Raw genomic sequence first — 26752 nt, 5'->3', positions numbered from 1 at the left:
GCAGAATTCTAACACGATTTTCATCCGTAAGCCCGAAATTCGAAATATAATAACCGACCTTCAGCTCTGGTGTTCAAAGGCGTTTTCGGGAAAATTTCAAAGAGAAACTACCCAATTGTTCTATTATCGATAGTTTGCCGATGGCAGAAGCAATTTATGCATGCTGAAGGCATGGCTGAAAAATGGTTGTTTAAAACTCAAAACGCTGGCTGCTGCATCATAGCTCCGGTTTTAGGTTCAATTTCAATACCATCCTTGATTAGATAGGAAGCAGCGGTCTGACTTTGCCTCACATGCAGATAGATACATGCCGATATGAGGCTGATCGTTAGTCGAATACCTAGCTCTCTCAATATTTTACTCCATAGCACACACATCGAATCGAAAAATGGTTGCCAAACTAGGAAGGACATTGTTCCATCATCGATGTGGTGCCATACAGTGGAATCGCTTACGGAAACATGTCACGAAATGGCACATCAGGGGGGCTCCAAGCACAATCCGGAGATCTGGCTGGCTCTGGCTATGGTCCTTCGATCCGGACAATTTCTCCGGTAAAGGCACTACTGCGTCGTCGTTCCAAAACTAAATCATAATCCTTTATCACATACCACACACCAAACCGATGGCAATAGAAAATATAATAACCAATCTATTTTCATAGCCAGGAACAAGAAAATTTTCACTCACGACATTCCAGTAGAACAGGAAGAGCCTATTCTATCGACACATCCAAATCGAAGAACCATCCCGAGAGTCACTGTGTCTATCGGATGCTGTGTGATCATTTCTTCCTTCATGTACCTACATACGCAAGATCTGTACGACTGGTGAAAATCAATACCTCTTTATGCATTATGAATGAGTGTATTAATATTTCAAAGGCAACTTTCCCCTCAGCTGAGCTTCTACTCTTCCCAAACCACCTTCATCCATACGTATGTAGTTGCGAGGTTTTCCACATTTACACATGAACCACAGCGTGTTCTATTCTATTGGCTTAGCTTCGGGTGCGTTCTTCAAGTTTTCCGCGGGAAAACGGCATATTCACGCTGACTGAATCGATATGTGATGATGTGATAGCAATACATTTTTTGTTAAGCGTTTTTTTTTCACCATCGTCACACCGTTTGTCATCTGATAAAACTCGCTCGATTTCAATTTCCATTTTTCACTTTAGTCACATTCAGCTGCCTTCTGTTGACTCATTAAGTCTACACGCATAAGTAGTTGGGAGGAAATAATAATATTTTTCCTTTCACTGGTAATAACAAAAAATCGTTTAGCATTTTCGATGAAACAAAAAATCTTTAATCCAAACCTCTTTAAAAATTGCACACAGAATGGATTGGGCCATAGTTCAACGAATGCTGGTCTAATCAGTCGATGGCCAGAAATGATCCAATGATGTTTTAGCAGAATTGGATGACTAAGTGTATCAAAACTAAATTAATAAGAGAAATGCATTCCCGAATCATCACATTGACTTCTTAGTTCTTACCAATTTTAGAGTTTTGCTGATCTGTTCTGAAGCTGTTCCAGAACGAGATCGCAGCAATCCATGCTCGATACCGGACGTTGTTTTTTATTTGTCGCTGCGTTTTTTTGTGATTTTCGTTTCTCGTTTTGGAAAATATGAAGAAATATCAATTGTTAATTAGTTATTGATTCAAGTGTGGTGTCTGTGTACTTTCTTTGGAGTTATGAAGAAAGATGTATATATTTTTCAAAGAAGTTATTCGCTTGGAAGGAACGGCGTTACGTCCCCGGAACAAAATACTATCTTTAGAATGCTATTCTTCAGACGAGTTGTCGGATTGAGATCCAGTTACCTGCTCCGGATATTCAGATAAAGCATGGATCACTACAAATCTGGACGCACTATTTATTTTACCATAGTGCTCCTAGTTGTCGGATCTGGAATGTTTTGGCAGCACTTTGTAGAAGAATGTTTCTTCTACCAGTGCTGAAAATTTCATTACGATTCGTTTTGTTTCGAAAAAGTTACACATGATGGAAGCCGCGAGATGAAAATAAATTTTGAACAACCACGTCAAAAACCCGACGTGGTTGGGTTCAAAAATCGCGAAATCGTTAAAAATGGTCAAATCAACCGTGTGTAGCGTTCTCAAACGGGTCTGTGAGATGCGTACTATAGATCGGCTGGTTCATACCAAGCGTCATAGTGAAATTAAGGATCGGAAACTGCATTTGAAGGTGTTGAGAACGATCAAGGAAAACACAGGGTAGTCGGACTATGACATTGCCAAGAAATTCAACACCGACCGGTGCACCGTCAGCAGAATTCGTCTACGCGAAGGAATACGATCCTATTGGACCAGTAATCAACCAAACCGGACATTGAAGCAGAATTTAGTAGCCAAAGGATGTGCCCACAAGTTATACAAGAAGATTCCAACGAAGTTCGACGGATGCATCCTCATGGATGACGAAACGTACGTGAAAATGGATTTTGGGCAGCTTTCTGGCCAATAATTATGTAAAGCCACTGCAGTGGTGCACTGCACTGGTCATGGTGATGTCCCCGGCAACTTCAAATTCGTTTTTGCAGATAAGTTTGCAAGAAAGTGTTTGATCTGGCAAGGTATTTGCATTTGCGGACCAAAAATTCCGGTTTTTTTTGTGAAAAACAAGACCATGGACTCCGAAATTTACAAGGAGGAATGCCTGAAAATCTTTTTTTTTCGTACATTAGATCTCACAAAGGACTAGTTAAGTTTTCGCCAGATTTGGCAAGCTGCCACTACAGCTAGAAGGTTCTACAGTGGTATTGGGCCAACGGGTGGATTTTGTCGAAAAGGACATCAACCCACCCAACTGTCCTCAATACCGCTCTATCGAAAAATTTTGGGCAATTGTCAAGCAGAAGATGAAGAAGAATGGTAGGACGACTCGGGATCAGACTTGTAAACCATCGACATTTTCTCTGACAGTCGCACAGCCTGCTTTTATCAGTTTCATTGTTCGTGCCATCAAACGAATGCGACCGAAAACTTGCCGAACAGTCGACTACCATCAAACGAAACGACATTCATTCTTCTTTGTGTGATTGTCGAACGAAATTTCGTGTCTTGGTACACGAGAGGGATAATATGATACAGTTTACGACATCGCCTATCTCTTTCACGCAGCAGAACTTACAGACTCAATAAGCAAATGCAATCTTTTCTATTCACTCCCTCCTGTTGAAAAAAAAAATCGCCACTCTGCAGCGCCGGGTGATGTTTGGATGTGTTGGTCGAACAATGTGGAACGATTATCTCGATTATCTACACAAGAGGGATGAAAGTCAAACGACTAACCACAAAAAAATATCAAAATTTCATTTGACATTATTTTGCTCTCCGATCAAACGATTGCGCTCTCCACGATTGTCACGAACGATGTGTGATGGTAGTCTCCGGAAAAATTCAAACGATGGTGACCACTTACAAGCCTGCTCGGGATGCAACAGAGATGAAGAGATTGTGGAACAAAATGGCCGCTGAGGTCAGCGAATAGGGTGTTCAAACTATAATGAGTGATACTCAACGAAAAGTTCGAAATTCATCAAAACAACATCGGAATAATTTTATTATTATTTTTCCTTTAAAGTGCAAAAAAAAACCCTACATTTCAAGTACAAAACATTTTTATTTCGTTTACATAGCTCCGAGATAGACCCGTTTTAATGCGTCCAGATTTGTAGTGATCCATGCTTTAAGTGAAATTTATCGTTGTTTTTAACTTGTAACATTATTGAATTTTCAGCAATTAGAATAAGAAGTAGTTACGGATGAAAAAATTTGACAGCTTAGCAGCAAAACATGAAATATTTCAATTGTCTTATATGATATTTGTGTTCAAAATGAGGCACAAGAAAGAAAAAGCCACCGGCCGGATGCTGTGTGTTTTTTCCGACGGATTTTTTTCTCCATCTTGTTGTTTCTGGAATGAATTATCCCGAATATTATGAGAATCCTTGAAATCAACTTAACTTTGGCACACAGTTAGCTCCGATCGGCATTTAAATTTTGCGACATCTTCTTTGGGTGTACGCCAAGGTTGCCGAAATCACATAAAAAATCTGCATTACAACAGAATTTTGAGCAAAATTTCGTCACAGAATCTGTGTCACAGATCAAAGATTTTTTTAAATTTTCACAGAATTAACAGATTTTCAAAATTTTGTACAGATTTTTAAAATTTTGTACAGATTTCCAAAACTATATTTTTTTTGTCATTTTCGACTTTTTATTTCTGACTATAATTCATGATAATATGAAAACAAGGTAATGTAAATTGATCTTTTTCAATTAAAACTGTAAGAAATTTCAAATTTGTTGATGTTTGACATGATTTCCCTATAAACTTCATAGAATCACAGAATTCGAGACTTTTTTTTGTCAAAAACACCGATTTTTTCGGCAACCTTGGTGTAGGCGTGAAGGTAAAATTTTACAAGAAAAAAGTGTTTTTGATCCCCTGCCGTCAATATAGGAAATAGTACAATGCTAAAACTGTAGGAAATAATCTAGTTAAATTCAATGAAGCAACTTTCAATTCAACTTTGGACATAGCAAAAAAAATATGGTTAAAAATTTTACCACCGTAAATATGCCTTTAATATCGCCAAGACCGCTCAGCCTCCGCCACCAAGGGAAAGCAATTTCATGGTTAATTTGTATTTCGTCCCCATTGATCCCGGTTTTTTTTCTTTCTTTCTCGATCCATTTTTACTCTTGCTAATATATCATACGATCCTTCAACTCTAAAGGATAAATAAATATTTATCTCCAACTAACTATATGCATGTATATCTTTCTCCCCACAAACACACAGGTCTGGTTTCAGAACCGCCGGGCCAAATATCGCAAGCAAGAAAAGCAATTACAGAAAGCGCTCGCCCCTTCGGTTATTCCGTCCTGCAACGGCATGATGCGGAACATCCAGGGCTACAGCGTGTCCCGAGGTTATCAACCGTATCCCCATCCAAACTCAATCAATCGATATCCGCAGGTGAGAATCAATTTATGGTCTGGCTGGTGTCTCTAGCATGTGTCTGTGTGTCCGTCCAGTTCATCTATCCTTCTATTCCAGTGTTTGTAGGTAGGTGTATGTGATTTACCAATCCGTTCCCCCCAAATCGGCGATAATCCTTGATCCCCACACCCACATGAATCGGCTAAAACCCTAAAACCCCCAACAACACACAGACACATTGTTAGTTGCCAGCTAGCTAGCCTTCATTTGACGGTTAGTGACTTTAATTTCGGACGCTAATCGATGGTTTTCAATCAACTTTTCGGGTTCCCGGGTTTGATTTTTTTTTTGCTCCGCAGGACCTCTTCCAGATGGGCGCCTCGTCCTACCCCGGCATGACGCAACCCTTCTCGATGACGCACGGTTCCAACATGAGCTCGGTGGGCGTCCGCCAGGATTCGATGGGTATGTATCTATCTATTGGTAGTTTTTAAGGCCTGTGATTCCTATAGTAGCTTTCAGCAATATTAGTTAAATGAGGTTTGGGATTTCGTTTTGAGGGACGAATTCATAGAATACTGTTGGCAACAGAGTGAGTCCAACATTTCAAGCGCAACATTTTGAATTTGCTTAACATTTTGTGACAAATATTTTCAAAACGGACACAGCTAAATAAATAAAAAAAAAATTGAGGTAACAATATTCCGAAGTTTAGCGGTCAAATGAAAATATTTAAAGTAAATTGCAACAAAACAGAAGCTTCATAACGCCTTGAAACCAAAAATAATGAAGGAAAAATCAGAAATAACATTACTCAGATATCTATTAAAAAAGTTTGCCAGATACTTTCGAAAAAGCGGGACATTTCACGAAAAAAGCGGGACACAGCCGGAAAAGGCGGGACATTTTCTAGATTTTGAAAACCCCTAAATTTAATAGCCAAGTACATACAGTAACGTTCATAAAAATAAGAGGCAAGCGCACTTTACTTCAACTTTGAATTTTCATGACTTTTTATTATTATGATGATATACAATATCTCTGGATATATTCCTAGCTGATTGAAATTTTCCAGGACGATTTTTGAAAAATAAAACAGTAAAGATTTTGAAAAGTTGTATCAAATTGATCACAAGCTACGCGAAGTACAATATTTCAGGCTCGAACCAAAAAAATATGATATTGGTTGATAACAAACATAAACATATTGGTTGATTAGTGGCGTGGAAAAAAGTTGTTCTTACAAAGCGTCCAAAATTCTATAAAAATTGCATTTCTCAATTCAAGCCCTGAAATATTGTATTCCGCGTATCTTTCGATTTGATTGATCTACAACTTTTCAAAAACTTGATATCAAATTCTGGATTATATTATTATATTATTTCTGAAGTACATATTGCTATTTGAATGACGAAAGCCGAAAAGTCCAATTTTCGTAGAATTTCTTCCTCACGTCAAAAATAACTTAAATTTTCTTAAGATAATAATGTGATAGTTCATCTAAATTTAAAAGAAAATTTGAACTAAGAAATTCATCAGAGTCAAAAAATGAACTAACTGTGCGCAAGCATTCCATTTCCAATGAATTATGAACAGTACTGTATTCCTTCAGCCAAAGTTGTTCAGATCAAGTAATAAAAACTGGATAATTCAAAATTGTTTTAAAAACTTGAATACTCAATAAAACTTCCATCTTTGTAAACTTGAGGCTCTGGAGTCGAAAATGTTGTGTTTGAGGGCAATAGTAAAGGAAATAATCGACTTTTCTGAATAACTTTTACACCACAAAAATGACAAAAATGCCAGAAATGCCAAAACGCGAAAAATGACAAAAATGAAAAACACCAAAAATGAACAAATGACAAAAATGACAAAAATGACAAAAATGACAAAAATGACAAAAATGACAAAAATGACAAAAATGACAAAAATGACAAAAATGACAAAAATGACAAAAATGACAAAAATGACAAAAATGACAAAAATGACAAAAATGACAAAAATGACAAAAATGACAAAAATGACAAAAATGACAAAAATGACAAAAATGACAAAAATGACAAAAATGACAAAAATGACAAAAATGACAAAAATGACAAAAATGACAAAAATGACAAAAATGACAAAAATGACAAAAATGACAAAAATGACAAAAATGACAAAAATGACAAAAATGACAAAAATGACAAAAATGACAAAAATGACAAAAATGACAAAAATGACAAAAATGACAAAAATGACAAAAATGACAAAAATGACAAAAATGACAAAAATGACAAAAATGACAAAAATGACAAAAATGACAAAAATGACAAAAATGACAAAAATGACAAAAATGACAAAAATGACAAAAATGACAAAAATGGCAAAAATGACAAAAATGACAAAAATGACAAAAATGGCAAAAATGGCAAAAATGACAAAAATGACAAAAATGACAAAAATGACAAAAATGACAAAAATGACAAAAATGACAAAAATGACAAAAATGACAAAAATGACAAAAATGACAAAAATGACAAAAATGACAAAAATGACAAAAATGACAAAAATGACAAAAATGACAAAAATGACAAAAATGACAAAAATGACAAAAATGACAAAAATGACAAAAATGACAAAAATGACAAAAATGACAAAAATGACAAAAATGACAAAAATGACAAAAATGACAAAAATGACAAAAATGACAAAATGACAAAAATGACAAAAATGACAAAAATGACAAAAATTACAAAAATGACAAAAATTACAAAAATGACAAAAAATACAAAAATGACTGTGGTTGAATGATTCAACTGAATCAAAGCAATCGAAAGATTCCTTTTAATTCTACCACGGTAAATGAAAAGTTCATATACCAGTATTTCGATAGCAACTTACTACCTTCTTCAGTGAACGTTTTCGAAAACGTTCACTGAAGAAGGTAGTAAGTTGCTATGGAAATACTGGTATATGAACTTTTCATTTACCGTGGTTGAATTAAAAGGAATCTTTCGATTGCTTTGATTCACACAAAAATGACAAAAATGACAAAAATGACAAAAATGACAAAAATGACAAAAATGACAAAAATGACAAAAATGACAAAAATTACATAAATTACAAAAATGACAAATATTACCAAAGTGACAAAAATGAACATATGTTAAACACAATAATGGTTGGAAAATGGGTTAACAAACTTCACTGAATATAAAACTAAAGTAACTCATGCAGTATATTTATTTTCATTTATTCGAATTCAAATCATTTTGATTTTTAGAAATCCAAAAATATTTAATCCTTTAGTTTCAGATAGAATGTTATTTTCAGTTTATAAGGTGTATTATTCTTCGTCTTTCAGTGAAACTGTATTTGAGCCTAGTGTTTACTAAGGCACAAGGCAGACACTTTCTTCCATTTTGATTAAAACCATATCTGTGAGATGCAATCACGACGACCAAGACAACGAAGAATCTTTCAGCACAAACCTAGCCGAACCAAACTGAGGACTAAACCCGAGACAGCGGCAGCCTAAGATGCCAAACCATTATGTCATCTCTATAATCGTGTGCCGTCAATTTGTTATACATTACCGCCCTGCGGAAATGACAAATTTTCCACAAGACGTGCCCCGAAGATTTTCCTGAGAGCTGGAAAAGTTTCACAAACAACGTGGCTTTTAGGTGTACACTTTGGGTATATACATGAGTGTGTTTATTGTATAGGCCTTCGCCACATTGCAAGTGCTTCTCCGGTCCTTAGTTTGGCTCGAGATGCTGCCTTGGTTCCTTGAGGAAAATTCTTCTTTCAATCTTCGCTGCGGCAGAAGAAGAGCACTAAGAAGTAGATTGTACATCGGAAAGTGTGACTGACGATGGCAGAAGATTTCCTTTTTGTCCTGGACCTCCCTCATCTGATTCCGCTATCCTTCCCAACACGAGGAGCATATCTTTTCGGCTGCAAATATCGAATTTCCTTCAGTTATACATTTATTTATTTACGCGCATCATCACATCAGTCGTGATCAGCAGTGGACCGCAAATGGAGATCCTGGCTGGATTCCGGCAACAAGTAATGCAGGCAGCGGCGACGACGCGGGTTTGCTGTTTATTCCCGTGTTTGCACCTGACTTGCGCCGGAATTCAAGTCGTCAGCAATTTCGATTTCGAAGGAAACACGAGCGGAAGTCAGCAAATCGAGAAAAGTGTCGTTGCTTACTGCAAACCCCTACCGGGAGACAAAATTTACCGACCGATTGACGACGATCTGTTGCATCTAGAAATGGGTTCAATTTTATTAAAACACAAATATCATATAGAAACAATAATAAATATCATTATGTAAAAGGATTCTTCTTCTTTAAAGACAAACTAACTTCGAACGTTTTAAGAGAAACTTCCAGAACGGGGGAAAATGAACTACATTTGCTTAACAGGCGATAGTTTTAAACCCACAAAAGGCTAAGCAGAAACAATTTGGAAAACAAATTCACTCGCAGTCCTTCGTAAAATTATTGGCTTTTCATTAGCATAGGATAGCATAGCATAGGGTGAATACATACATCTTGCATTGGCTGATACACGAGATACAACTAATAATCAAGCGAAACACAAGATGTCAAAATGAGGACATGGATTCAATACTCATTTCAAGTGTTGTTATTGAGATTCAGTGTGTTACCACAATGCACACCGTGACAAGTCAATGTAATCATACACTCAGGCAAATTCTTATTATCATTTTTATAAGATGCATCTTATGAACCACTTTTTAGAGTGTAAAATAATGTTTAATAAGAGTCTTATGAAATTCTTTCAATTTTCATACGATGTTCTTATGAAAAATAGAAGAAACGGCATTGTGTGAAAGTAATGAACACATTCGTTCATTTCAACAGTTTTTTCATCATTGTTTATTGTTTATTGTTTATTGTTTATTGTTTATAAAAAAAACCATCTGACGTAAATGTCTTAATGGTTTACTTAATCTAGGTCTATCTTGACATACATTCAAAGTTTTCTTATTAATTAGTTCTTAATTGGTCACTTATGCTGGATTCGATCAAGCGTTTAAAGGTTGCAGTTGAGCCATTAAAGTCAAAGAGAGCATAATTGCGTAAGAAGCTTACTTTTGCAGAACGCAGAGGGTCATTGCTACCATAGCGCGTATTTCTTGATTCCAGTGATAGCCAGTCACGATTTCGCAGGGTTCTTTCTGGAGCATAAATATGACAGCGCGAAAGTATCCAAGAGCAATCGATTTCATTTTTGAGAATTTTCGCCACAAACAGTGATTGGCTAATATCATGGCGATTCGACAGCGTGTGGAGGCCAAGCAAAGCGCAGCGTTGTGCATAAGGTGGCAGATTTCGAGGATTATCCCACGGTAGATCACGCAGAGCATAACGTACGAATTTTCGTTGAACCGCTTCAAAACGCGCCACCCATGTAGTTTCGAATGGCCACCACACCAGATTTGCAGATTCTAATATTGAACGAACAAGGCAGCAATACAGAGCTCGTAGACAAACAGGATCTGTAAATTCTTTACTCAGACGTATGACAAACCCCAGCATTCGATTGGCCTTTTCAAGTGTAGCACAGTAGTGTTCCTTGAATGTCATATGACTATCCAAAACAACGCCAAGGTCCTTAATTTGATTAACACGATGTAGAAGTTCACCCTGGATATAATAGTCGTACAAAAATGGAAGTTTCTTGCGTCCAAATGTTATGATACAGCACTTAGAAACGCTTAAGGCCAGTAGGTTGACAGCACACCAGTTCACTACTGTATCGAGGAATTGCTGAAGTATCTGACAATCTGCCAAACTGTTAACGTTCAGAAAAATTTTCAAATCATCCGCGTACATAAGTACTCCGCATCCAAAAAGCAGCATATTAATATCATTGCAGAACAGGGTGAACAATAAAGGGCCCAAATTACTTCCTTGTGGTACTCCTGAAGTCGGAATGAAATCTGAAGATTCAGATGTTCCGATTTTAACAGCAAGACGACGATTTGTTAAATAGCTTCTGATCCACGCACAAAATCTCTCAGATAATCCCAGGCGTTCTAGCTTTAAAAGTAAAATTAAGTGATTAACTGAGTCAAACGCCGCAGTGATGTCCGTGTAAATTGCGTCGACTTGTTTGCCACTATCCATGTTAGATATGCAAAATGATGTGAACACTGCCAGGTTAGATGTTACCGAACGTTTCGGGAAAAAATCGTGTTGATTGTCCGAAATCCAGTTCCTGCAGGCTGCAAACATAACATCGTTGACAATCCTCTCTAGGACCTTCGAGCAGGCAGCTAGTGATGTGACACCACGATAATTGCGAACCTCTTGCTTATCACCCTTTTTGAAGACTGGGCTCATGAAAGATCTTTTCCAGGTGGCAGGGAACCGATGTTGTTGTAAGGACTGATTAAAAATATAAGTCAGGGGCTTAACAAGTATAGTGCAACACTTTTTCAACACGCACGCAGGTATTCCATCCTGCCCGGCTGAGGTAGAGTACTTTAAGTTTTTGATAGCCTCGAAAACCATATCCTCTCTAACAGCAAACACGTCGAGATTCAGCACATCGGTGGGCAATCGTGTCATGGCTGCGCTAATTTGTTCTTCTGTTGGCGATTGACTTGAAAATATACTGGAGAAATGCTTTGCAAAAAGGTTACATTTGTCAGCAGATGATTTTGCAATTCTGTTATCTAAATGTACCTCCGCAGGTAAGCCAGATTCCTTCCTTTTGGATTTAACAAAATTCCAAAACTTTTTAGGGTTCCGACGAAGCTCACTTTGAGTCCGATTCACATAACGGCGATAGCATAATCGATTGTAGATTCGATATTTTCTGGTAGCATCATTAAGTTTAGATTTCATGAATGGGCATCTAGAATTAGTAAATGCTCGAAGCAATTTCGAGCGCAGCTGTTTCAGTCGTTTTAAGCGAGAATTAGTCCAAGGAGGTCTAAGCGGAGGTCGAACCATGGGCACAGATTTGTCAAAAACGTCGTCCATAATTGCGCAGAATGAACTAACAGCTACGTCTACACTTGTATATCTTTGGAGATTTGTCCAGTCCACTTCAGATAGACACAGGTTCATGAGATCGAAATCAGCACGACGGAAGTCACGTGCAGATGGGTCGAAAGCCTCAACAAAAGCGACCGGACTCGGGAATGCAATGTTGAACTCAAGCGCAGGATGGTATACGTCTATAAGTACCACGGTATAACTTGCTTCAATTACGGGGCTGTTCAAGATTGAGTCATCCGTAAAAACTAAATCCAACGTCCGATTTTGAAAATTTTTTACGCCGTTTCTTTGATGAAGTCCGTTCAATACAGTTCCGTCCAAAAAAGTAGCACTCGCCATATTTAGTACTGAAGCAGAATCGACCACCAAGTTGTTGCTACCGCTAGGAACCCACGATAACTGTGATTGATTAAAATCACCGAGCAAAATAATACCGGACAATGGCTGTTTCAATCTTGCTTCTGATAATGTCTCAACATGCAACTCTAGTACTGAGGTATCCTGACTTCTTTCAGGAGGGATGTACGATAAACCGATCAAAAGTGAACTTTGCTCATAGGACACTTTTACCCACAAATTTTCAATGCTACCGGAATTACAAATTGTGAATATCGATGAGCTAAACTTACATGCAACGGCTATTAGCACTCCTCCACCCCGACTACGACAGCTGTTAGAGCCATTCCTGTCGCATCGAAACACGTTGTAATCCGGGCTGAATAGTTGGCTGGATGGTACTGTTGCATCAAGCCAGGTTTCGGTGAAAGCGTAGATGTCGTAATCGAGCTCTGATGTGGAAACGAAACATTCCGAAATTTTCGATTTCAAGCCACGAACGTTCTGGTAGTATATGCGTACACCGTCAGCAAAGTTTCCATCATCAGGGCGGACTCTGCAAGGCGAGGGGCGATCACTAAACGCATCAGAATTTAAAAATTGGTACTTGCCTGAGAGCACAGGCTGGAGAGCCCCGTTGCCTTCTTCGAACACAGGGCCGGGACGACTGTTGACGCTGGCTGGAAACTGCGCGACTGTGACGAAGGGCTCGGGGGCTTCCAATGTGCTAATTTCGGTGCGTCCCGGGATTCCAACAGGCAAGTGATTAGCGACGGCTTCGATTGAGCGATAATCACATAATGCATTTCCGTTTCCATTCAGTCGACAGTTCACAGAAAAACTGACGATATCGTTAGCAGCAGGCTGTAGCTTTAAGCTTGAATCCGTGTTCATCCGTGCATCGTGCTGGCCACAATAAATCCGACTCGATGCACATGGTGCGGGGCTAGAAGGCAGAGCTGTGTGACTAGATGAAAAGCACGAAACTGAAGGATACTTGCCATGAAATGGCAATTGGAAGCCTCCCCCAGAACCACCTGACCGATAAACGGGACGACTTGAAGCTGGAACAGTCGGTCGTTGGTGGTCCGGGAAAAGAACTTCCAAATTGCTTTGATTGGTGCGTCCCGACTTCCGGTTGAGGTTCGCAGGAAAATGGTCAATATCAGGGGCAACGTTCGCTACAGACTCTAGTTCAGAGTTAACATCCGTGGAAATTTGTTCATCGTGACGGCCAAAATAAAACTGATTCGATGGGAGGCTAGAAGGCAGAGGTGCGTGACTTCGAGAAAAGCTTATGTTTGAGGAATACTTGCCAGTACATGGCAATTGGAAGCCTCCCTCTGGACCACCTGACCGATAAACGGGACGACTTGAAACAGGAACGTACGGTCGTTGGTGGCCAGAGAAGAGAACTTCCGAACTGGCATGATTGGTGCGTCCCGGTGTCAAGCTGAGATAAACTGGCGACTGGTTATTATTGAGGATCACGAAACTGTTTTGAATTGTAATCCATGAACTCTCGGAAATACAATCCTTTCGGCCACGATTCAGAATTCAGCGCCCTCGGTTTCGAATCCGGAGAAATGCCAACTTTAAACGATATGAACCGGAAAGAGCTGATATCGCTACCTCTCGGAACTAATTTTACCACCGTGGCATCTTCCACACCAAGGTTGGCCTGCACCATGGTTTTGACAGCGTCTTCAGTGACTTCCGGCTTAATACGCGACAAATAAATCCAGAATAACTTTGGATTTTCATCTTCACAAAGTGGAATTGAAACTAGATCGTTTGAATCATGTTTTGATCCGAGTTGACAAGGTTCTGATGAAACCGCATCTGGAACCCGAGCCCGCTTCAATGGACGTCTGAGTGGTGTAGGTGTCGGCGTGGGCGTAGATTTGTTCCACATGGGGGTACGAATTGGTTTCGGAGCAAGTTGTTGAATTTGCGAACGCAATTCTGTGATTGCGTTCGTCAACTGCGCTAGTTCGTTTGATTCAGGCGGAGCGTTGCAGGCCACAGAACGGAAACTAGGATTAGAAAACAATGCAGCGCAGTCGTCACAGAACCAAAACAGGTTCTTAGAATGCGCATCCATTTGTCTGGCAAGACTTTTAGATAAGCTAGTACACGTGGTGTGGAATCGCTTGCTGCAAACGCCTTTGCAGGCAATGTGCTCGATTCCGGTTATAGCCTCGTGGCAAGTCGAGCAGTTATATTCCATTGCGCCTTTCGGTATGCAATAAAATTTCGGAAATGCAGCTTTACCGCTAGATGTCGCTTCGGTCGAAAAAAATCGAAATGGGATGTTTACATAAGCAACTTTAGTGATAAACAAACGGTGATGCACTTGACACTTTAATCACGATTTTTGCCTAAATTTCCTTTTTATCACCAGCACTCGACCAGTTCCGAGTTTGGTATGAAGTTAATATAAAGCCGGATTGGACTTTTACAATTAAAACGGTATAAAACACACGAAAAACAGGTAATGAAAATCCGACGGAAAAAAGGTCAACCATTCAATAACGAATTATATATTTATTTTTATCTAACAGAACGAAGCAATCGCCAGTTCATAGTTACTAGTTTTACTTCAAAGATAAATGATATTGTCATTTCCGGAATGGTAAGTCCGATTTGTTGTTTCTGATGTGAGCGACATATTAGTAATTTGATATCCATTTTTGTCTACTTTTCAGCTATCTGATCTAACAAGGTCGAAGATTGGGATGCGGCAAAAAAAACTTTGATGGAAGCGTCTGTTGATGCACTGCTGATGGTGACCATAAATGATTTGATTTCAAACAAATTTGGCAAACAATAAAGAGAATGTTTTCAGCATGAAATATCTAAAATTATTCTTATTAGAAAGTGATTTACTGTTTCCATAAGAACCTCTTATGAAAAGCAACAACCTCTCATTGCAATAGGCGTTCATCTTCAGAATTCATTCGCGTCATAAGACAATCTAATGAATTTCAATGATTTTTCTTATGGCGCCACTTCATAAGAGAATCTTATGGCATACATAATAGTATTTTTCTGAGTGTATGTATAGGGGTAGCCTGAACTGCTGAATGAACTTGTCATACGACCCTACGTATAAACATGCTGTTTCAGACAGGAAAGGGTAGCGATATTCGTTTTTAAGGGATATCCTACTTGACAGATAGGATTGATGAATAAGGAAATATTATAATTCTTAGCTTAGCTTAGCTTTGCTTGTTTGACTACTCATATCCACCTTAAATCATAAAGTCCGAAATGCTTTAATTAGTCTTCAACAGTACCACTATTTTCTCATTGTTTTAATAAAGATATCATACTACATTGTGTCAAATCATCCATAGCTAAGTAAAACGAGTTCCACATCGCCAATGGTTGCTACTCCGTGATTGATCGAGGCCACAAATTTTGTACAAGGGCCAAAAGAATGCAGCTTGGGATTAGCAACTCATTCTCAATGCGCAAAATTCATACTCTCCTTTTAAAAGAAGATCAATAACAGCGCCGGCCACGTCCTAGTAGTCAAAGAGGGATGAAGGAAGGATTGTTAGTAAGATACTTTTGAGGATCAACTATAAATCTTTTATTCCAGATTTCTTCAAAGGTTGTTTTGAAAAATTCTGAAACAATGATAAGTCATTATCACCAGCTATAGAAATCGTTTATACATCTGCTAATCTATATTCAAGTATCTCAGGAAGGGTTGTGTTAGTAAGGGAGAGGTTTGGATCAGGAGCCATTTTTGGAAAATGGTGCGATCTTCGTTTTACCTACACCCCCTATGCTCCTATACATTTCCTAAGGAAACTCCTATTACAAATATGAGGCGTTATTAGTTTTAAAACTGATAAATAAATAATTATGAACACTCAAATAATTGAAAAACAAACTGATATTCAAAACGATTCTTGATCCTAGGAATGGGTTGTGTTAGTTAGGTAAATATCCATTTTGGTATGGTGCGATCTTTATTTATTCCTACACCTACTATTCTCCTAGATACTTCCTAAGAAAGCTCCTTTTATGTTTTGGAGGATTTAATTAAATATTGTGATTGAACATCATTTAAAACTTTATTTAAAATTTCTAGCTTTTCCCTTTTCTGTTATCCCTATGCAATACTCTAATTTATAGAACGGTATGAGATTGTATTTAACTCACCAACTATTTTAATATCCTGAATCTTCACGAAGAGTTTTGTATCTAAGAATTATAAGTGACTTTTATATGATAAACATGATTCATGAAACTTAACATAATTTACAAATTATGAATATTGTTCTCCTGTGTTAAGGATAAACCGTTCTATAAATTTGTTGAATTTGTTTCTAATCTTTGCCTCACAGTAATCAAATTCTATTATTATTCCAGAATAACAATAATTAAAAATGAAATCACAGTAAACGTTGGAATACCGAACTTGAGAGGATGATTAAATATTATTATAAACATTGTACATATTTCAATGAATCGTTTTCAATTTGGAACTAATTCTCGTGTTAAAGAGAATATTCGATTGCTTAGTAACTCGATAGTTCTACTTTTGCATGGTTGATTGATTTATTTATAGATTGATTAAATGAACCATTGAAACATAGCAAAGATTAATAAATATTATCTAAAAAAAATTTTTTTTTTGTTATTTCGATAAAGTTATATTGAATGCTACAGAAATAAAAATTGTGCACCAAATCTTGCAAATTAATGAGATCTTTTTGCAATTTAAATCCCAATCAAAATGAATAAAAAAATAATGATAATGCTTTAATGAACTAACAACAAAACATTTTTTAAACAAATAATGTCACATTTTCTGCAAAGGAAAAATGGCACTTCGCATTTAAATAACATTCTGTTGTACCTGAATTTAAACAAACGTTCTGCAAAATGCATTTCGAGGAAACGATGAGTTTTGATACGCAATATCAGTTCAAAATAATTAATTACGTAAGTTAACTTAAAGAAGAAATAAAATGAAATGAAAGAAAACAATTTTTTATGGACAAAACGGGTTCGATACTTATCCTTGGAAAAAACAACTGCTCAGTATGAATCCAATAGTCCTTATCGATCTTTCGGAGCCGCGAATTCTAGACGACAAACGCTTATCCATCTCTTGATAAATTTCTACTCAGTACTAGTTTTGAACACCTGATATAGCTGGATGTGAGGCAATTGAAACGATTGTCCACTAAAATATCCAATTTTTCACTTGAATTCCAGTTTTTGGCTAGCTTGAATTTGACAGATGGAAAAACACGTCTTTCTCGACACACGCCTACTTGTCGTTTTTCTGAATTAGGAAATATTATAATTCTCACAAATAATACAAATAAAAATGGAAAGAGCTCACCATTTTCTTTTTGTTTTAACCCGAGTAGCTTCTGACAACCATGGGATATAAAGGAACCAGTATTTCCCCTTCAAATATTGAAATCTACAATTCATTGGTCACGATGCCCAATCTATTTCTTGAATCTAGTTCCAGCTATGAATACTTTTTTTGGTTCATTTCTGGTAAAAGTTGATGTGGTGCAATTCCATGATCAATTACAACAGTTGAAATTTTTATTTAATTTTGAATTAGCTAGCTTGATTTTGGCAGATGAAAAAAACGTCTTTCTCGGCACACGCCAACTTCACTTCTCAAAAGTGTTGGCTTTTTTTCAATATGAATAAGTGATGCAAGTGATGAATTATTGGAAATAGTTTGTTAAATATATTCTGGAAGAACATTTATCTTCTTGCTCGTTCTTATTTGTTCATGTTTATTTTAACGGTGTTCTGATAACTTTAAATATGCTTCTATCAACATTCTAGTCCTACATTCATTATAAACGTTGCATACGTGAAGGCGGTTTGTCAGACACGATTTGTTGAATGTCAATGCTCATTAAGAAAATCGCCTACACTTCTGCAACTAATCAACAACCCCTCAATCAAACCATTCAAATGACACCCAACGGAAAAATGTCTAGAAAAAATCCGTTAAAATTGGATACTAACAACAACTATTTTTCTCTATCTCCTTTCACACCTTCAAGGAATGTCGGCCGAGGACGAATGGTACAACAAAAGTCTGTCCGCGCTCCGGATGAACAGCTCCCACCATCCGAACCTGTCCGCGCCGATGCTGCAGTACCAGACATAATTAATGTAGGATCAACTTTAGGATAACTTTTCATCCCCGCAGTTGCCATATTGATGGGATTCCTAGAAACTCAAACCAACAATAAGAAAATGAAGATGAGGAAAAAAATACTAAGCTTTTTAACAAATTGATCGATAGCGATGGATGATGATGATGATGATGATGTTTATAATCGGTGGATATCAAAATTTTGCAAAAGAGGAAAATCGTTTCAGTTTTAATAAGTAATGAGCATGCTTTCGAGTGTAACGTAACGAAAAAAAACACAAATAATTACGTGATTATTGTGTCACCTGCAATGCTCAAGCACACTAAAAAAAAGGGTGCAATTTCATTAGCCATTTGACGCGAAAATCGTTAATTAAACGTCAGCGAGCAGATAAAATAACTTCGTGAATGATTTGCTTACTAAGGCTAAGCTAGCGTTTTTTTTTACATTTTGGTTGTGCTTCAATAATCGGGAATCCGTTCCAAAATTACTAGAAATCCGTATGGCATTGCATGAGAAAATAATATGGGGGTAAACAACTATTAACAACTAATAACCATTTAGAATAAATAGACAACTGTAAATAATAGATAAGAGCCAGATAAAATTACAAACAGTACGTATTGACGAAGCAGTTCAGCAAACATCACAATGATTTGCTTTGTTCGTAAGGCAAAGCTCATAGCAAACAAATCAAATGTATTTAAATTCATGCAAAAAAGAATGATACTATAATAATTCTTGAAAAAATAAAAACGAGGAAAAACACACAAGTATAGACGAAAACCAAACTTTAATTAAATGAATGTAGCATGTAAGATACTGTAACTTAAACCAAAAAAAAAACAACACAAAGAAACTAAAGAAGAAAAAAACAAACTCTTAACTATACTGTAATGCAACCATAAGCAGCAACAAAAAATACTATAAATTTCGAAATAAAATCGTAGCTAATTTATTTAATTTCACGATTCGCAGAAATACATTAAGTGTTCGAAAGGACGCAACCTATATAGATGATAATATAGTGTTCCGAGAGTATGCAGACAAAACTAAAGTTGATCCTATAACAAACAAACAAACAAACAAACAAACAAAAGATAAACCCAAAAAATGCATACTTACAGCAGAAGCTCTATATATATTATATACATTTCTAGTCAACGGAATTGGTGGAGACGCAAAACCAAAGCATTGATTGTACTTGTAAATATAGATCAAGGACAATGCACACATTTCTGATGTAATGAATAATTATGAGTTTTTTATTTCGATACAGTTGAGAAACGTCCACTTTGTAAAATATTCCACGAAACAATTTTCATAAATAAATAAATTACTGAGCATTTGGTTTGGCCATAAGTTATCATGTCTGTGTTTCGATTGATATAAAAATAAACCAATAAGTAGGTATTTAAATTGGATTCTAGGTTAATGCTGAACGAAATTTTAACCATTTGAATGAAACATCTGAATAACCCTTCATTCATTTCAACTAAGATCGTATCTTGATAATTGAACAACAATCTTCACTGGAAATGAAACACGGCGCAAATGTGTTGTACATCCGATATACGCCAAATTTAACGCCCTAAAGTATGTACCGTGACCGGCCCTAATTCCCAAACTATGCGCATTTTCAAAATCTAACACAAATATTTTAACATTTCTAGCGTAACATTTAAAAAGGGCGAAACTGCCAAATGTAAACAAATCGAGTTAACGGTCATTCCGCATGCACGCGGTTGCACTTTACCTTTTTAACGCGGTTTCATTTTAAAATTACTTAAAACTTTCAAAAAATTGATAAAATTCAATTGGGCGAAACTTCCTGTTGATGCATTTTCGTTGGAACGTGAAGTTACGCCTATTAAAAATGGAGTGAATTCTAGCGTAACATTTCAAAAGGGCGAAACTGCCAAATGTAAACAAATCGAGTTAACGGTCATTCCGGATGCACGCGGTTGCGTTTCATCTTAAAATTACTTAAAACTTTCAAAAAATTGATAAAATTCAATTGGGCGAAACTTCCTGTTGATGCATTTTCGTTGGAACGTGAAGTTACGCCTATTCAAAATGGAGCGAATTTTTCTATTCGTGTAGGGCCAAAAGGCGTAACTGAGTTGACCGTGTGTGACAAAACGGCCTAATTAGTTTTTGCGTGTAGGATGAATGGGCGTAACTTCAAAACCAAAACAAAAACGGCCGATCAATTGGGCGAAACTTGCAGGCGTAACTGGAATCGAAAACAATAATAGGGCGAAACTCGAAAATCTCTGAAATTACGCGAAAAAAGTTGAAGTTCTTGATAACCATCGAACAATAAGTGAATATAATGCACATTTTTTGATTTTGTTGAACAAAAAGTGGTCGATTTTATAAATAGGATTTGAATAGGTGTTACGAATTTTCAAACGCGTTTTTCTCGTTTCGAGCTAACTGCTAGTTTCGCCCTTTTAAAATGTTACGCTAGATTTGTTGAATGAAATTTCCACAAAACAAGCAACTGATCACTTCAGTTATAGTTTATCTTCAATTTTAAAGAGTTTTTTTCTTAGGCGGTCGTGTTTTTTTTCGCTCGTGTTTTTTTGCGTTTAAGTTTCCGGGGAAATTAAAATTATAAAATTCGTTTATTTAGAAGTGAAGTCCAGTGTTTTCGAAGTTCACACGAGTTTTTTTGATTTGTTGCAAAAATACTTGAATACTTCGTTCGTTTCAAAAGTGAAATTTTAATACTTAGATATCAAGAGTTTTCATAATCAAGCCAGTGAAAAGGACCCGAAATGAACGAAGAAGTAATGTGGGTTCTCCAGAGGCATCAGGCGCGGCCAACCGCTCCGAGAGTGCAGTCAGTCAAACGGCATTAATCAAACGGGGGAAAGTGGTCTCTTCTCAGCAGAATTTAGTCTAGCGGTACATCCGTTTGAAATCCCAAAGCTAAGTATTCACTTTAATTTTAACTTCTTCGTCTAAAATGGGCTTAAATAACTTGCAACAAGATCTTCGCAATTTCAAGTTCTAGACTAACGAACGATTGCATTTTTTGGTTTTAATACTTCTTGAAAATAGCGAAAGCTTATCCAAATGTAATATTCTATATTCTAATTATAACTGCGGTGAGTATAATGTTGGTAGGTATCGAAATTTACTAATTCCTTAACAGCATGTAAAGTATCAATATTCCATGTATACTTTCCCAAATGACATAAATTCATATTTAGGTCTTTCCATATTCAAAATATTATATGAAGCGTTTGGTAGGGATCTCCACGCTTCATTCCGCCCCTGTATCCTGTATCTTTCGCGGTTTTCATCACATGGTTGGCCTGGCCGTAGTAATATCTGCAATGCATAGGAATATGTAACAGGTATTACGCTGAAAAGAAAAATGATAGACGCAAGTCTCCCATTTTCCAGGATGCCTACATGTTTTGGCCATGTTGATGTAAGAAGAAGGAGAAGAAGAAGAGTTTTTTTCTTATCATGCGCATAATTTCACACCTTTTGTTTACTACATTATAATGTGCCTAATGCGCCGAATGAAGATCACCGGAACAAACGGATTTTTCACAAATTCTCCAATCGTCCTTTGTTTTAACATTTGTCTTTAAAATAGGGATACCATACGTACATGTACTCTTTTTGTGAATTTTTACCAAATGAACTCTTTTTTTTTTTTTTTTGTTGAAAGATATTTGGTTAGAAAACTAAAGTATTTCTTCCATTTTATGAAGTTGTTTCACATCTTATGCAAAAACTTCGGTAGGAATACAGCCTTCAACAAACTACTTTTACATCTTGTTCTAATAATCATGCATTTTTGGCCGTTATATACACTGGGCGCGATAAGCGCCTTTGAGTATGCAAACAATAATCAATATTCACCTAATTGAGGTGTATACTTACTTACTTACTTAATGATCCCGCGCCGATCCACCGGTGCATAGGGCCGTGGTAAAAGACCTCCACTGTTGACGATCCGGAGCCAGCGTCTTCACCTGGCCCCAGTCAAGATTCTCGTCGACAGTTCGGATTTCAGCGGCTAGGCTTCGCCGCCACGAGTTTCTGGGCCTGCCTCTTCTTCGATGACCTTCTGGATTCCAGTCAAGCGCCTCTCTGCAAATCTCGTTTTCATCTTTTCGCAGCGTGTGCCCAATCCATCTCCACTTACGTTCCCGAATCTCGATTTCTAGCGCCCTTTGATGACACCGGCGATGTAGTTCCTCATTCGAGATCCAGTTGCCAGGCCACCAAGCGCGGATGATATTCCGCAGGCAGCGGTTCACAAATACTTGCAGTTTTCGCGTCGTTACCGCATATGTGCACCAAGTTTCGCACCCGTACAGCAATACGGATTTGACGTTTGAGTTGAAGATTCGGATTTTTGTTCGTAGAGAGATCTGGCGTGACCGCCAGATGTTTCGGAGACTCGCAAACGCAAATCGGGCCTTTCTGATCCGGGTTTCGATGTCTTTCCTGGTACCACCATCAGGCGTTATCTGGCTACCAAGATACTGGAAGCACTCCACTTTCTCAACTTGTTGCCCAGCTACCATGAAACTGGAGGGATTTCCTGTGTTGATCCCCATCGACTTGGTCTTTCCGACATTGACCTTGAGACCTGCTGCCTTGGAACTTTCGGTGAGGTCGTCGAGTTTGCTCTGCATGTCCGGTTGTGTTTGGGCGAGCAAAACAATATCGTCAGCCAGGTCAAGGTCGTTCAGTTGCTCCATTGTTAAAGGATTCCACGGCAATCCTCGGTTCGGTGCACAGTCGATCGATCCAGTCAGAATCTCATCCATTACGATGAGGAAAAGTAGCGGTGATAAGATACATCCTTGTCTCACTCCAGCAGTTACCGGGATTGGTTCGGACAAGACACCATCGTGCAAGACCTTGCACGAAAATGCCTCGTATTGTGCTTCGATGAGATGGACTAGTTTCTCTGGGACCCCTCGTCGCCTTAGAGCCGCCCAGATGTTTTCATGATTAAGTCGGTCGAATGCTTTTTCAAAATCAACGAACACCAGCAGAAGAGAGTCCTGGAATTCGTTGATTTGTTCCAGTATGATTCGTAGCGTTGTGATGTGGTCCACACATGATCGTCCGGATCGGAATCCAGCTTGTTGCCGTCGGAGTGTAGCGTCGATCTTCTCCTGGATCCTGTTCAGGATCACTTTGCAGAGTACTTTGAGGGTTGTACAGATCAACGTTATGCCTCGCCAGTTACCGCACTCTGTCAGGTCTCCTTTCTTCGGGACCTTTACGAGGATACCCTGCATCCAGTCGGCCGGGAATGTTGCAGTATCCCAGATGTCAGCGAAAAGACGGTGCAACATTTGTGCTGACAGGGCAGGGTCGGCTTTCAGCATTTCAGCAGGGATGCAATCGATCCCAGGTGCTTTGTTGGATTTCATGTTTTTGATTGCCGCTTCTATTTCAGCCAGCGAGGGCGCTTCCGAGTTGACGCCATTTATGCGAATTACTGTTGGCGCTTCAAGCTGCGGGTTCTGTTGGCCATCGCTATTCGTGACTCGGAAGAGTTGTTCGAAGTGCTCAGTCCATCGTTTGAGCTGATCTGTTCGATCGGTCAATAACTGACCTGCTCGGTCTTTCAGCGGCATTCTTGCATTAGTCCTTGCACCACTGAGGCGGCGAGAAATGTCATAAAGTAATCGGATATCTCCATTGGCAGCGGCTCTTTCTCCCTCTTCGGCTAGGGAGTTTGTCCAGGCTCTCTTGTCTCGTCTACAAGCTCGTTTAACTGCCTTTTCCAGCTCCGCATATCGTAAGCGGGCGGCTGCTTTGGCTGACCCGGTACATGCCTGCTCAATTCCGACTTTCGCCTTTCTCCGATCATCGACCATCCTCCAAGTTTCATCCGACATCCATTCAGTTCTTCTTCCACAAACTTTACCGAGAGTACCATGGCTCGTCATGATAAAGGCATTCTTGATTCCACACCACTGTTCTTCGACTGTTCCGTCTGTCGGCAGCTCCGAGGCTCGGGATTCTAGCTGTTCAACGTATGCCCTTTTCACCTCTGGATTCTCCAACCGGCGGACGTCGTATCGACACCCGACTTTCTCCTCGCGCCGTTGGACACGCGCAACTCTCAGTCGTATCTCGCCAAGGACGAGGTGATGGTCAGATGCAATGTCTGCACTTCGCTTGTTGCGGACATCAAGAAGGCTCCTTCTCCATTTTCGGCTGATGCAGATGTGGTCAATTTGATTTTCTGTTCGGCCATCTCGGGATACCCAAGTGACCTTATGTGCTGGTCGATGGGGGAAGAGCGATCCACCGATCACCATGTTGTTATTGCCACAAAATTCTACAAACAGCTCTCCGTTTTCGCTCATCTGTCCTAGGCCATGGCGCCCCATGATGCGCTCAAGGTCTTGATTGTCGGAGCCAATCTTTGCGTTGAAGTCGCCCAAATGGATTTGAATGTCACCCTTCGGAATTCTCTCTACCACGCTGTTCAGTTGACTGTAAAACTGCTCCTTCTCCTGCAAATCGGCAACGTCAGTTGGCGCATAACACTGGACCATTGTAAGGTTTCTAACCCGTGTTCTAAATCTGGCTACGATTATTCTTTCGTTTATCGGTTCCCATCTAATGAGGGCCGCGTAGGCCTGCGGGCTTAACAGGAAACCAACTCCTCGTTCCCGAGTAGCATGTTCTCCTCGTATGCCAGAGTAAAGCAGGACTTGCCCGGATTGTGTCTTGTGTTCTCCAGTATTAGGCCAACGGACTTCGCTCAGTCCCAGAATTTCAAGCTTGAGGCGGCTAGCCTCTCTAGCAAGTTGTTGAGGTGTATAGTACGAGAATATTTTAAAAGAAAATTTAAATCAAAATGTGACTTACATCACATAAGTAATCTCGCTGGGATAACGTGGGGGCTCATAAAACTGTTGTTCGGATCAGCGGGGTTCTGTTTCTCCTGACTTTTTGAGCTCCATGTACTCTTGCGGGATATGGTAACCCTGTTCTAAATTCCAAAAACATTTCAATTATAATTGTTTTTTTTTATTGAACTATGAGAACTTTGGAGAAATCTGTAACAAAATAGTTAAACTCGTTTAACCGTTGGTAATCTTCAGTTCAGATGGTGTTTTCGATATGAACTGCAAGCCGGCCAAGAAGCTGCTCACGTCTGTTGCATATATAAAGGCGTTTCGCCTTTATTTATGCAATCTTAACAGCACATTATTTCCATAAACTCAGAGGTGTCCTGAAAAATTCTGATATTTTCTACGCGTATCGACATTCGGAAGCATTTTCCTGTGGGCTACAGAACCAACCCCAGCCGGCTCGCTGACTGACTGCTGTCTGACGTTGAGCCGAATGAAGCAGCGTGTAGTTTGCCTGAACATTAATTTTGAAATTTTGAGTTTAAGAAACAGAAATTATTATTTGTGTAAATTATAACGGCACATGAATGTTCAAAATCAATTTCCAAAAAATCAGAAGTTAAGGACGCCAATCTTTCCTTTTTGTGAAATTGGTTCTGATTGATCTGAAGCAGACATTATGTTCAGCATTCCTAATGAGAAAAATGAAATTGGAAGAAACAGCGATCGTTTATTCGAGACATTTTATTTTAGAACTACAGTATCGTTCATAATTGTATAGAAATTGGAAGCAAGCGCACTGTCACTTCGACTTTGAGCTTCCATAACTTTTTACGCTGATGATATTTTTTGATCAAATTTTTTGCGTTAGATAGATCAACTATCATACTATTATATCACAAAACTTGAGCTTTCTGGAGTTTGTGTGGCCTGAGAAACAGTAATTCTCCGAAAATCGGACTTTTTGAACTTTTCTCATTCAAACTGCAATATCTCTGAAACTACGCTACATTTTTTATTGAAATTTTACAGAGTGATTGATGAAATATAAAGCTAGCATATCTGAAGTTTTCGAAAAGTTCTATCGATGAGATCAAAAGTTACGCGAGGTGCAATATATCAGGCATGAACCTTGAAATGCGATTTCTATAGAATTTTGGACGATTCATGAAAACAATATCGTTTCCTCCAGCAATCCGACAAAAAATGTCTTGCAAAAGCAATGAAGAAAAGAAAAAATGAAATAAATGATCCATTTGTGTTTTGAAATCAGAATCTCGCGATATTGTCGTGATTTTTCGGTTGAAATAGATTTACCGGTTGTTAAACAGAAAATTTGATTTTCCTATGGAAACATTCGTCCAAAATTCTATAGAAATTGCATTTCAAGG

The 26752-nt window shown here is 38.3% G+C and overlaps 1 protein-coding gene across 2 annotated transcripts in view; it reads left to right on the top strand.

Annotated features, from left to right (window-relative positions):
* The window catches only part of LOC129740994 (homeobox protein unc-42), a 113444-nt gene extending 93715 nt beyond the window's left edge, over positions 1-19729 (top strand). For both annotated transcript variants that reach the window (XM_055732682.1, XM_055732681.1), the window contains exons 4-6: positions 4843-5019; positions 5343-5448; positions 18409-19729. In XM_055732682.1, the coding sequence (XP_055588657.1) occupies positions 4843-5019; positions 5343-5448; positions 18409-18515 (390 nt within the window). In that variant the 3' untranslated portion in view covers positions 18516-19729. The remainder of the gene's footprint in view (positions 1-4842; positions 5020-5342; positions 5449-18408) is intronic.
* Positions 19730-26752: the final 7023 nt, after the last annotated feature.

The sequence above is a fragment of the Uranotaenia lowii genome, chromosome 2, assembly GCF_029784155.1.
Source record: "Uranotaenia lowii strain MFRU-FL chromosome 2, ASM2978415v1, whole genome shotgun sequence".
NCBI classification, from domain to species: Eukaryota; Metazoa; Arthropoda; class Insecta; order Diptera; family Culicidae; genus Uranotaenia; species Uranotaenia lowii.
Note: the sequence above shows the minus strand (reverse complement) of the source record. Positions and strands in the feature narration are given on the sequence as shown.